This window comes from Coffea arabica, chromosome 10c (assembly GCF_036785885.1).
Source record: "Coffea arabica cultivar ET-39 chromosome 10c, Coffea Arabica ET-39 HiFi, whole genome shotgun sequence".
NCBI lineage: Eukaryota > Viridiplantae > Streptophyta > Magnoliopsida > Gentianales > Rubiaceae > Coffea > Coffea arabica.
In genome coordinates, this window is record NC_092329.1 from 36,670,617 (window position 1) to 36,684,787 (window position 14,171).

The 14,171-nt window shown below is 39.4% G+C and overlaps 1 protein-coding gene across 1 annotated transcript; it reads right to left on the reverse strand.

Annotated features, from left to right (window-relative positions):
* Positions 1-5,204: 5,204 nt before the first annotated feature.
* LOC140015916 (2-hydroxyisoflavanone dehydratase-like) lies at positions 5,205-5,661 on the reverse strand. The gene is made up of 2 exons (XM_072068750.1): positions 5,656-5,661; positions 5,205-5,576 (listed from the first exon to the last, which is right to left on the reverse strand). Exons 1-2 carry the CDS (start codon positions 5,659-5,661, stop codon positions 5,205-5,207), a joined length of 378 nt encoding a protein of 125 aa, XP_071924851.1.
* Between the last annotated feature and the right edge of the window lie 8,510 nt (positions 5,662-14,171).

Genomic DNA, 14,171 nt, shown 5'->3' on the forward strand with positions numbered 1-14,171 from the left:
GATAATCCTATGCACAATACTCAAACCACTGTTATGTCATAGCGGTATCAAAGCAAATCAAGAGTAAAGGCGATATAGTCCCAGACCCAATTAAAATAACGCCGTCCGATCCCTCACGTCACTTACCATGCAAACTAGATATCCAAACCTCATGGATTCATTCCAGCCAAACAAAGCCTATTCATGTTCCCAAAATACAAATCTCACATACTTAACACCGTTTCAACTCTGGAGTACTCAGGCACAAGAATCCGAAATAAGACAATTCACCTCTCGAGCTGGCCAGTCCCAAGACTAAATCATCTATATTACAGATTCCTACCCGACATACATATCTATCTTCCTCGAATCCCATGATAAAGATCTTTACACTTATGACATGTCTGGTTCATAACTTACGCTCAAACGAGCACTTAGACATATTCATGAAATCAGGACCATACACCACTTGGCCCAAGCTCACTCCGCGCAGAGACCACGCGAAGCAGGCTCTGATACCACCTGTAACAGCCCCACTTTCCCCTAAGGCGAACCAAAGGGGTTAGCGGACTGCCTGCCCAGCTCTCGCCAGGACTAACGAGGCAGACTAGAACTATCTATAGCGATCCGAAACTTACAAACGAGCATAAACAGGTCAAAATGGTAAAATAACCCAAAATAAAAAAAAAATGAAATCCGGAGTCGGTCATGAATAGTAACCGACCCGTCAAAACCCAACCGAAAGAGCACGCAAACATTCACATCTGAACTTTAGCGATTACAATCCAAAAGGACATTCAAAAGTTTTCAAAAGTTAATACATATACACGGTTTGCCAAATCAAAAGAGAAAACTCCCCAAAAGTACACTTAGGGTTTTAATACATGAGCTATACAAAAGATATGTTCAACTAGCTCAATTTGGCAGCCATTTGCCAAATCTAGACCAAAAGGGTAAAATTTTCCTGTAAGGAAAACAAAAGGAACAAAAAGGGGTGAGCTTGCGCTCAATAAGGTACCAAACAGATAGCATTAAAATCATGGCATTTCACATTTAACAAATCAGACACACATGTCATACGTAAAGCAAAGGAACCAATTATTCAAATCAGAAGGATACGGGTGGCTCTCAGGAGCCAAATTTCCAGCGCAGTACTTGATCCAAACCGGTTGACTCTCCGTCAACGTATATAGAACCAACGCGTCCGTAGACCCCTCTTATCACCGAATTCCGTCCACCAAACACCCCTTTACCGGGCCCGCTCACCTCAAACGAACAAAATGGTAATACTCGAGTATACCCGGAATCAAGGGTCTCAATACCCAAAATCCCCGAACAGACTACCGTGGTTCGTTATCTAATCGTCCAGGCCCTTGCCGGCCCGACTCGAATAACTTAGCCACAGGATTGAGCTCATAGGTCATAGAAATCCGAACAGATGCAGACATAGATAACAGATTCAAATTTTGCATAGTAAATTGGCATATGATCAGACTAGAGAACGAGTGTGATAAAGTACACCCTCGTCTCGAACAAATAAACAGATTGCAGAGCAAAATCAAGTTAAACAGCAATGAAGGGGAGTGGTACACTCACCGGCTCAACTTCAAAAGTTTTTACTTCAGATTGGCCTTAATCTCCAAGAAACCCTAAAATAACCAAAATAAAACCAATTGAAGGTTTCACATCCATAATCGAGTAAACACAATGCACATGAGGCTCGACTACTAGTCGTATGCCTTGCCAAAATAATACTAATGCAAGGGTACAAAACATGATTTTCTTGGAAACGACAATGTAACATGAAGACTTAGGCGCAAACAACCCAAAAGCCTTTCATTTCCACCAAAAGGCAAATTCAACTTGACGGAACCAAACGGCCTAGAAAATCGGGCAGCACCTCCCCTAAAATTCTTACTTTTCCAGCCATTAAGGCTTCATTATTTCCTCAAATCAGTCCCAACATCTCACACAAAATTCATCTCATTTACCAAAAGCCGTTCACTAGGCTCAAAATAGTACAAGTACAAAAGTTAGCTAGGAAATGACCGGAATAAGAGTAAGTCTTAAAACATGTAAGCAAGTACAATGAGACTCGATAACGAGTCATAAAGCCATGCCAACCACAACCCCAATAAGGTTTCATATGCATATATAAAAGCATTATAGCAAACCAGAAATTAAGAAATGGCATTAGCTTAGGCCTTAACAAAAAAACAGTTTTCGTCATACTTTTGCGGTAATGACACAAAATGCGCTACGCTTATCGGATGAGGGTGTAAGACCCACCATCTCGAAGCTAAAAGACAGGGCTACAACAATGTAGAAGGCCACTCAGTCCAAATCCTAGCACAACTAGGTCAAAAATGCAGAATACCACAACCTGAACCGTAATTGCAGGTTTACAAATCACACAATGCTGTAATGAACACAACTCAGTCTATACAAGTCCAAATGCCGAAATTCCAAAGGCATATGTTAGCTAAGACATCCAGCTACATTTCATCAGAAGACACCAACAACAAAATCCAAACCAATGCCAGTCAAAATGGCCGATTACAAGTGCGGTTTTCGCATTCTGATCAACCCAGATCAGCAATAGTAAAAACGACATATGTCACTCTACACTACTCCAAATGATCTGAAATTTTGCAGGCACTTCAAACTCATCAATACCTACAACTTTCATGTTTTGAGCAAAGTCCAATTCGGCCTCTAACCCTATGATCCAAAACCGGACAGAATTAGGGGTTTTGAAACCCTATATTTTCACAATTCATTCCAAACCCAAAATTGGTTGTAATTATCACTAATTCACATCTACTAGAGTCATTCCCCCTCATCATCAACCATCATAGATGACCACAACATCACATTCATATTAAACCAGAAAATTCCTCCAAAATAGAAAAACTTCACCAAATCACTTCAAACCAAGATAAAAACCAGAAATTTCAGCACTTTAATCACTACTAAGCATAACTTAAGCATCATTAGGTGTAGGAGGAAGTTTGAGCATCACTTACCAAGAAAACAAGAGAGAGGAAGTAGGAGGACACCCTAGCTCTCCAAGAAAGCTTCACCAAATCACTCACTATCACTAACTAAAGGGATTTTATGGAGTAATTGCAAGATCAAATGGTTGGATGGTTCACCTTGAGCAAGATTGGAGCTAAAACTTGAAGAGTTTCTTGCTTCCTTTTGGAGAGAGAGGGCCGGCCATATGAGGAGAAGAAATGGTGATTTTTGAACAATTTTTCAAGATATTTACTCAATTTGGTCAAAAGTCAAAAGTGTGAATAGTTGCCAACAAAGTCCAACCAATGGTTGTGTGACACTTGTCACTCCATTAATGCAATCTTATCACTTCTTTTTCTCTCTCACATCAATCATAATAGCTTCCTCTAATTATCTCTTAACACCCGATAAAATAATTCCAGTATCCAAAACTTAATCTAGTTGGCCGAAATCTTCCGAACTTTTCACACTAGTGGGTCCCACGTCCGGTATACGCGCTTAATTTCTCAAAATCTCTTCGATACTAGAAAAATCATCTAAAAGCTATATTTACTCATAAAAATAATCTAGAAAATTTTCCGGATACAGAAAGTGTAGAAAACAAATCATTGAAAATAAGAAAACCTAGAAATATAATAAAACCTAGAAATTGGAAAAAATTACGGGTTCTCACATGAGCAATAACACTTCAAGTAGCAAATCTCCAAATGAGCGAGTGTAAAGTTTTTCAATAGAAACAATAATCCGATAAGTAATAATCATGCCAGAGTAGTTAATGGAAATTTGGGTTTTACCCATTTTCGCTTCTAACTTTCCACCAATCATAATTTCTCTCTCTTCTAACAACTTTTATCTCATTTAATAAATGTAAATTATTCTTTTATCCATATATGGTAACTTTGTTTAGTACAAAGCTAAATGTTACATTGGTAAATTCATTTGTTTGATAAGAAGTAATAAATTATTAATGTAAAGATAGATTTTTGCCTTTTTTTTCATCTTGAATAAAAAATGAAATTTAATTATGTGTATTATCATGAGAAAATGTAAAAACCATCTTCAAGAATACATGTTATTTCTTTTTCTCTTTTATATATTATACTATTTAATAAAAATTATCGCATTGTATAAATTTACGTATAAAGTTTATAAGGACTAATATGGTAGTTAAATGTTTAAGATACATTAATTTTTAAATAAATATTATATATGCTAACAATGTATACAGTACACCGTTGGATCCATAACACGGGCAAAAGTTGGATTTTAAATTCAAATTTTACATAGTTGTCGTTCATTCAAAACTAACAATATATACACTATCAGTATAAGAAAACTTAATTCTTAATTTTTTTATGTAAATATAAATAGTATGTAAAAATACTATCAATGAATTATTTATTGATCTATAATTAATCGAATATAAAATATTCCATGCTAATACACGAGATAGATACTAGTTGAGTATTACTTGTACAAAGTAACGGGTGCAATCCCTCTATTTCAACTCACCAATTATCTGACACATGTGTTACGAAGAATCTATAATCTAATTTAATTAGTTGCAGAAAAATTATAAATTCCTTGTTCTTGTGTTAATTAATTTAGCGTATACTTTGGTCGTCATGATGTTAAATATTGTTTTTATTTCTTCAAAATGTCTTGGTCAATGTTTCATACAAAAGAAAAAGAATATTCTGTCGATGATCCTTCCAGTACTATCATACTTTTAGAATTCATAAACAAAACAAGGTACAATGACATCATAACACCCGTTCCCAATTACAAATGAATAAATATGAACAACTAAGAAAAATTTTAAAAAAAAGGTCATATGAAATTGGAATAAATATTTATATAGCTGGCCAGCTACGTATGTTTGTCATTGTGTGGCCAGCCTCAATAGAACCTAAATCCAAAGGAGAAAAAAATAGAGAAGAAGAAAATTAAGCACGAATTTAATATAGAAAGAAATTATAAAGGGACAACAACAATTGACTTGACCTTTCACTAGCTTACCTTATGCATTGAAATTGTGGGATGATGCTAGGCTAAAGGATAATGTATATGTATTTTCAAAGCATTACTACCACAGTTTGGAATCATTAATAATAATAATAATAACAATAATAAGTCATCCTCTAAAAGGAAGCTTGTCTTGACATTAAGGCCTTTTTAATAATCCACTTAAAACTCACAAGATGCATCTACACCCCATTCCCATTGATGAAACTGGCCAATTTTTTCAGCAAAGACAGAGCATTTTCTTCCTTGGGAAAGAACAAATTGAAGACATGATCTTCCCCTATAACCTCCACATCTCCGGCCCACTCGTTCTTCTCCAATGCTTCTTTGGAAAACCATCCCCTATCCCTCAAAATATCTTTCTCAGCAACATAGACCAGCACCCTTTTGCAGCCTAGCTTGGAAAGATTTGGTTCCATCACAGGATTCAGCAATGGATCATCTAGCCCTGTGGTATTTGGGTAAACAAAATGCCAAGCGGCCTCAACATAGGACTTATCCCAAAAAGAAAGATGTCCCTTTTTCTCCAATCTTGTGGCTTCACTAGCAACTGGCTATTTCCCTCAAAAATAAGGACAATTGAGAAAAATCCCTTCAACATGTTGGGTTTGTGGGCCAAATAGACCTATTTACAGCCATCCTCAACCTCCTGAACCTTACAACCGACACCCTAGCCGTACATTTACCAATTTAGGCAGGCCTCTAGACCAATTGTATGACCAGTTGAAGGCCGCCGGGAAAATTGGTATGGTACCCCCTCCTACCTATCCATATGGCATGCCCGCTTGGTATAACCCACAAGCTGTCTGTGCTTATCATTCAGGGGCACCCGGACATTCAACTTTAGATTGCAAGGCTCTTAAGCATAAAGTTCAAGATATGATTGAAGCTGGAAAGATTGTAATTAGGAAAAGGGAGGCACAAGGGCCGAATATAAATAGGAACCCCTTGCCGGAACATACTAATACCATTGGGGTGGACGACGCGGAGTATGAGGAGCAAATCCAAAAATTGGCAAGGGAAGCTGAGGTGTTTGGGGTCACAGACTGACCATTCATAATAGAAGATGAACCGTTTGAGGATGACAAAAGACCTTTTATTTTGGATCTCACTCCAGCTGAGAGCGAGGCTTTGGAGCCAATGGTCATCGAATTCCCAGAGCAGGCGCCTGTTCTAAGTTTGCAGCAAGTGCCATGGAATTACAATGAACCTGTCTTACAAATTGGAGGAAAGCCAGTTGCCAAAGAGGAGGTGTCAGTGGTCACTAGATCAGGGAGAATTGCAAGTCCTTTTGGAGCTACCGTTCCAATTCAAACAAACAGCCGAGCTGCCCGCTAAACCAACAATTACTGAGAAGGAAGCCTTGGATTTTCTTAAAAGGCTGCAAAGAAGCGAATATAACGTAGTCGAGAAGCTAAGCAAGTTGTCCGCCCAAATATCCATGTTAGATCTGCTCTTTTCTTCGGATATGCATAGGGATGCGTTGCTCGAAGTGTTGACTAAAGCTCAAATCCCTAAGGACATTTCGGTTGTTAATTTCTCACATATAGTTGGGAGTGTGTTATCTACAAAACAGATCACTTTCTCTAATGATGAATTACCGGCAGAAGGCATTGGACATAACAATGTTCTGTACATAGCTGTGAGGTGCAATGGGAAAATGTTGCCAAATGTGTTGATTGACAATGGATCTGCGCTTAATATTTGTCCTTGGAGTACCTTGGAAAAGCTAGGATTGCAAGATATCAAGCTAAGGCCTTCAGGGACCATAGTTAGAGGTTTTGATGGAGCACAAAGAGAACCTATAGGAGAAGTGGATTTAGTAGTCGAGATGGGGCCCGCGCAGTTTCAAATAGCCTGCCAAATTATGCACTTTCCTAGTGTTTACAATGTTTTGCTTGGAAGGCCATGGATTCATAAGTCCGGGGCTGTGCCTTCTTCATTGCATCAATTGTTGAAATTCATAGTAAATGACAAATTGATAACTATCTTTGCCGAGGAGGATTGCTTCGTAATTGCTGATTCTGGGTCCGAAGAAGATGGTAGCCGAAACGCCACAGTGACCCCTCATAGCACAGCTGATATCGTCTCCGTAAGTTGGATAACAAAAGAAGAATGAGCTCTATCAAAGGCCAGTGTCATGATGGCTAAGAAAATGATCCGCGGAGGATATGAGTTTGACAAAGGGCTGGGACGTAATCTACAAGGAATTCTGAAACCAGTGGAAATTGTGGAGAAAAAGGATTCATTCGGTTTGGGTTTCCGACCAACCGCTAAAGACATTAAAGAAATGAAGGAAGGCAAGAGAGCAGAGAAAAAAGGCAGGCAAAAGGCCTTTGATATTCCACCACTGCATTATACCTTTCCACGACCAACCGAACTGATCACGTCAGAGATTAACCCAGTTGACGAAATGGAAACTAGTTTGGCCCAATTGTTCGTTGGGGCAACATTTGAAGACAGTTTCCCAGATGAGGCCGAATTTCCCGACATCCCTGAAGGATCAATTTCCAATTGGACAGCCGAGTTTCTGCCCATTCAGAAGGAGTTTCGGTAAAACTAGAGGGGTTTGTCATTCATGCAAATTCATGAAAATACTTCTGCATCTGTAAATAGCTAATGAAAGCATCTTTGCCTTTGACTAAAATTTGCACATGTAAATATTGTTTCCGCTTGCTTTCTTTTTGTTTTCGCTTTCAATCAAAGGTTTATGAAAATGCACAAGTGGTTCTTGTCATGTTGTTTTGTTTATTCGTTTGTCATATTGCTTATTCATTTGTTTGTTGTATGTTTGTTTGCTTATTATCCCACATTCGTTAATTCTTTCAAATGGCCAAAAATAAAACTATTTGACCCTTTGGATATCACTATTCTCGAATTCAATAATGGCAATCTCTATATCACTCACGACTTGGAGGTCGGGAATCTGAGCTTCAAAGCGAGAGTGATAATGAGGAGGTATTCGATTCTTTTGCAAAGGACTTTGAACAATATGAGGAGAAACCAAAACCGAACCTGGAAGAAACAGAAAAGGTTAACATTGGCACTAAAGATGAAGTTAAGGAGGTGCAAATTAGTATTCATTTGAATGAGAGGCAGAAAAAGGAGATGATTGAATTCTTGACTGTGTTCCAGGATGTATTTGCATGGTCCTATGATGACATGACTGGTATTTCAACTGATGTGGTAGTGCATAAGTTGACCACAGACCCTACTTTTCCACCCGTAAAGCAAAAACCTCGAAAATTCAAACCAGATATGAGCCTCAAAATAAAATAGCAAATAGAAAAACAGCTCAAAACCAATATTATCATTGTTTCCCATTACCCTATTTGGCTTTCGAATCCAGTCCCTGTCCCAAAAAAGAATGGAGAGGTGCGAGTTTGTGTTGATTATAGAGACCTCAATAAGGCCAGTCCTAAAGATGATTTTCCTTTGCCAAATATTCACATTCTCCTGGACAATACCGCTGGGCATGAGATTGAATCTTTTTGTGATTGCTTCGCTGGATACCACCAGATTTTGATGGCAGAAGAGGATAGGGAGAAGACTGCTTTTATCACCCCTTGGGGCACACTTTGCTACCGAGTGATGCCCTTTGGTTTAAAGAATGCCGGAGCTACGTATCAAAGGACCATGACCACCCTGTTTCATGATATGATCCACCGGGAGATGGAGGTCTACGTGGATGACATCATAATCAAGTCTAAAAGGGCAGAGAACCATTTGGTTGATTTGAAGAAGCTGTTCGAAAGGTTGCGAAAGTACAATTTGAAACTAAATCCTGCAAAGTGTGCCTTTAGGGCACCAGCTGGTAAATTGTTGGGCTTCATTGTTAGTAAAAGAGACATAGAGATAGATCCAGCGAAAATCAAAGCAATTCGAGATATGCCAGTGCAAAAAACTCAGAAGGACGTGAAAAGTTTCTTAGGAAAGATCAATTTTATTGGGAGATTCATTGCCCAACTAATTACCACATGCGAGCCGCTGTTCAAATTGTTGAGAAAGAATGTGCCATTGTATTGGAGTGAAGAATGCCAACAAGCTTTTGATAAGATCAAGGATTATTTGTTACATCCGCCAGTCTTGGTGCCACCCAAGTCGGGTCGACCATTAATCATGTACCTATCTGTGCTTGAAGAAGCAGTTGATTGTGTCCTCGGGCAGCATGATGACTCCGGAAGGAAGGAGGAAGCCATTTACTATCTAAGCAAAAAGTTCACGCAGTATGAGGCTAATTATTCATTCATTGAGAAAAACTGCTGTGCATTGGCCTGGGCAGCTCAAAAGCTGAGACACTACCTGTTGAGCCATACCACTTATCTTATTTCCCGATCTGATCCTTTGAAGTATCTTTTGGAGAAGCCGATGCTAACTGGACGTCTGGCTAAATGGCAGATAATTCTCTCAGAGTTCGATATTGTTTTCACTTCACAAAAGGCTGTCAAGGGGCAAGCTATAGCGGATCATTTGGCAGAAAATCCAAGGGATGATGATTATCAACCACTTCATACTTATTTTCCTGATGAGAGAGTCTTATTTGTAGGTGCCACAGACGATATAAGTGAGCAAAACTCTGAATGGAGGATTTTCTTCGATGGAGCTTCGAATTCTCTCGGAGCTGGAATTGGAGCTGTTTTGGTTTCACCCGAAGGGAAGCACTACCCTGCCGCTGCCAAATTGCAATTTGCTTGCACAAACAACATGGCTGAATATGAAGCCTGCATTTTCGGTCTCAAAATGGCTTTAGAAATGGAAATCAAAGAGTTGATAGCTTTCAGTGATTCAGATTTGCTCGTGCACCAAACCTTGAAGCAGTGGATAACCAAAGATTCAAAAATTCTGCCCTACCATTGTAGCCTGCTCACTCTGGCCAAGAAATTTCAAAATTTGGAGTTCAGACATCTCCCGCGAGCCCGAAACGCATTTGCTGATGCTTTGGCCACCTTAGCTTCTATGATCCAGTATCCAGATGAATTGAGGATCGAACCAATCCAGATTCAACTTCAAGACAAGCCTGCTCACTATTGGATTGTAGACAAGTCCTCTGACAATATTCCTTGGTATAATGATATTAAGGAGTTTCTCAAAACTGGGTCTTACCCTCTGCATGCTAGTACAAAGGACAGGAGTTTTCTGCGTAGAATGGCTTCAAAATTTGTCTTAAGTGGAGAAGTTTTGTACAAAAGAACCTCAGATTTGAACCTTTTAAAGTGCATTGATGAAGACGAAGCTCAATATATGATGAAAGAAGTGCATAGTGGTGTTTGTGGACCTCACATGAATGGCCATTTGCTAGCAAAGAAAATCATGAGAACCGGATACTTCTGGCTTACTATGGAGCGTGATTGTATAGATTTTGTCCGGAGATGTATAAAATGTCAAATGCACGGTGACGTTATACGCGCTCCACCCACTGAATCGCATAGTATGACCGTCCCATGGCCCTGTTCAATGTGGGGTATGGACGTGATTGGTACAATTGATCCTCCCGCTTCAAATGGACATCGATTTATACTGGTGGCAATTGAGTACTTTACTAAATTGGTTGAAGCGGAGTCATTCAAACATGTAACGAAGAAGGTAGTTGCCAATTTCTTGAGAGATCACATCATCTGTCGCTTTGGAGTACCCGAAACGCTTATTACAGACAATGCCAAGAATCTGAACAATGACATGGTAGATGGACTATGCGAGCAGTTCAAGATCAGACACCGCAACTCTGCCATTTATAGGCCTCAGATGAATGGAGCTGTAGAAGCCGCAAACAAGAATTTGAAGAAGATTATCCGCAAAATGACTGAAAGGCATGGTGATTGGCATGAAAAGTTGCCTTATGCATTAATGGCGTATCGGACTTCTATCCGGACATTGACAGGGGCAACGCCATATTCACTCATGTATGGAATGGAAGCTGTATTATCAGCTGAAGTTGAAATTCCTTCGCTACGAATCCTCATGGAAGCTAAATTGGAGGAGACTGATTGGATGAAGCAGCGCCATGAGCAATTGACTTTGATCGATGAAAAGCGGCTCAATGCTATCTGTCATGGTCAGTGCTATTAGAAACGTGTGGCCCGGGCTTACAATAAAAAAGTCCATCGGCGTGCATCCGAAGAAGGTGACAAAGTACTAAAGCGGATTTTGCCAATGCAAGATAAAGCTAAAGGCAAATTTGCTCCAAATTGGCACGGACCGTTCATTGTCCAAAAGGTATTACCTGGTGGAGCACTTATTTTGGCAGAAATGGATGGACGAACATTCCCTCAACCCATCAACTAGGACATGTGCAAGAAGTTTTTCATTTGATCATGCAAATTTTCTTTAGAAATTCATACAAACGGCGAAATGCAAGTCAGACCATCTTCTTTTACACTTAAAACATTTTATCCCTACTTGTCCTCTTTGAGCCACCAGAATTGACAAATTTTCGCTTGATAACCCCTGAGAATTGCAAACCCCACACTGGAGCAAATTTAGTTTAAAAAAAATGCAAAAGTGAGGAAAATGCAATGAAGAAAATGCAAAGAAAGAAATTTCGATCAAACTGAGGCAAATTTTCCTCAGTTTCGTTCAAAATTGAAGACGGTTTCAAAATAGTGCAATCTCAAGTTATTTCACACCTCACATCAAAATTTGCTTTCAACCCTCAACTTTTCTTGAAAAACACCCCACCTGACCTCATTACAAAGCCCAAAGTCCTGGCTTTCGTCACTTGTGGTATTTCTATTAGAAAATTTGTTAATCAACTGGCAAGTGATGTCCATAATGCCTTCGCCTAATCTCACAAGGGAAGTGCATTTTACTGATGCCAGAAATCTTTAACTCATGTTTCTGAGTCGATCAGGGTCGAGATATTCCATTGTTCTTTAGGTGAAAACCCGAAAAAGCGCCTCGAAAAAAAAAACAAACAAAAAAAAAAGAGAAGAAGAAAAAAAAAGAAAAAAGAAAAAAGGGGTGGGGACAACCTTGGTGAAAACCTGAAAGGGCGCCAAGGCAGGTTTTCTCAACAGACGAGTACGAGAAGGAATAGCTGGTGACCTGGTTCATTTAGACTTTTCCTCATGTTTGTGATACTTCTGCCAGAATCGAATTCCGAAGCAAATATATCCAAAGGCTTGAACATGATATTCGTTGGCCAAATTTGTATTTTTCTTTACAAATATTCTTTTGCAAAATGTATCTTTATAAACCTCTTGGTTTCTCTCGATTATTTGCGTTCGACTGCTTGTGGTTGTATGCATTCTTTTGCATGCTCATCTTTGCTTGACATAGGAATTCATATTGCATATATCATTGATTTTTATGTGACAAATTTTTCATGCATCATTCTTTCACCATTGGATTTAAATGGATGATAAACCCTAAGGTTTGTGCAAGGATAGGGGATTCAATCATCTATTAAAGGGAGTAAAATACAACAAAGCTGCTACATAGATTTGGTGATGTGGTAAATACGTACTTTATCAATCCCAAGAATTGAAAGGTTTCAAAATTACAAGTTCGACTAAGCCAGACGCCGCATAACAGAGGCAAAAGCATCACAAGACTCATGTTTACACGATTCTCAAGGGAAACCAGATCAAATGATGGTGGCAAGTCCATTATTTCTTCTTTTCTTGCAGGAACGTTGCATTTACGAACGAAAACAACCACTCTCCTTTTCGTACCTAAATCGATGTCAGAAAAAGTTCCCCAGTAGGCAAAGACAAAGTGATAATGTTATTGGCAAAACCTGATCATAAGAAACAACATCAGCTATCGCTTCAGCTACAGAGATCAAATCTCCCTCTTGGTACAAAAGTTTGAACTACTCCCAGGTAAAAACTCAATTCATTGTTTAAACCTCCCCAGTGAAGTCCCGTTTTAAATTTCTTGTTCGGGTCAGTCCCGTTTAAATTCATGCTCGGGTCAGTCCCGTTTTAAATTCCTGTTCGGGTCAGTCCCGTTTTAAATTTCTTGTTTGGGTCAGTCCCGTTTTAAATTCCTGTTCGGGTCAGTCCCATTTCTTTTTAAATTCCTGGTCGTTGGAATCATTTTGCGGCCAAACAACACAGGTAAGTATTTGGGGTCTACTTGTTTGTCTCAGGTTTTTCCAAAACCCAGACAAAGAGGGTGTGACAGCCCCACCTTCCCCTAAGGCAAACCAAAGGGGTTAGCGGACTGCCTGCCCAACTCTCGCCAGGACTAACGGTACAGTTTACGTCGGTCTATTACGTTCCGGAACATAACAATGCGCGCAAACAAGTCAAAAACACAAAATAAAAAAAAATAAAAATTGAAGCCGAAATGAACAGTAGAAGACACGTCAGAATCCGGCCGGATTCTCAGCCGGATACAAGGCCGAGAGCAAACTCCAAAATTTCATTTTTCCCAGGCAATCCAGCCTGCAATTCCTGGCTGGATTCGGCACTGTTCATCTTCACCAAAATTTTTTTCTTTTCCGTTTGAAAGTCGTGGTGATCCGAAATTCATCCAACGTCAACCAAGCATATATATATATATCAATTCAACATTTACAAGCCCAAAACGGCATGCCAAAATATCTAACTAGTTCATACAAGTGCAATTAGGCCAATACAAGCCATCTATTAAGGAAGTACATATTCGGTTTGCCTATCAAAAGGAAATGAACCCGTTACACCTTAGGGTTTCATTTCAAGAGCTATACAAAAGACATTTACAAGCTCAATTTGGCAAATGACTATCCAATCCATTCACAAAAGTAGTTATATCCCTGTAACGAAAACAAATAACACGGAATGAGCTAAAGCCCAGTGGTATACCACCACATAAGCAATCAAAGTCACATAAGAATGAACTTTCATTTAAAGTGCACAAATAAGCAAGGAAGCAAAACGGTAAAAGGATACAGTCGGCTCTCAAGAGCCCATTTCCACGCTTGCAACCTTGATCCAACCTCATTGACTCTCCGTCAATGATAAAAATACCAAACCGTAGACCACCCTTTACTTCCAACCCTTCCACCGAACATACCCCAACCGGGCCCACACTTCATTTCAGTAGTTTTTGGTAATACTCGAGTATACCGGAACCAAGGGTCTCATTACCACAAGGTTCCCCAGTACAGTCCCCGTGGCAATTCAATCTTCACGACCAAGCCCTCGCCGGCTCGATCCAATTGACTA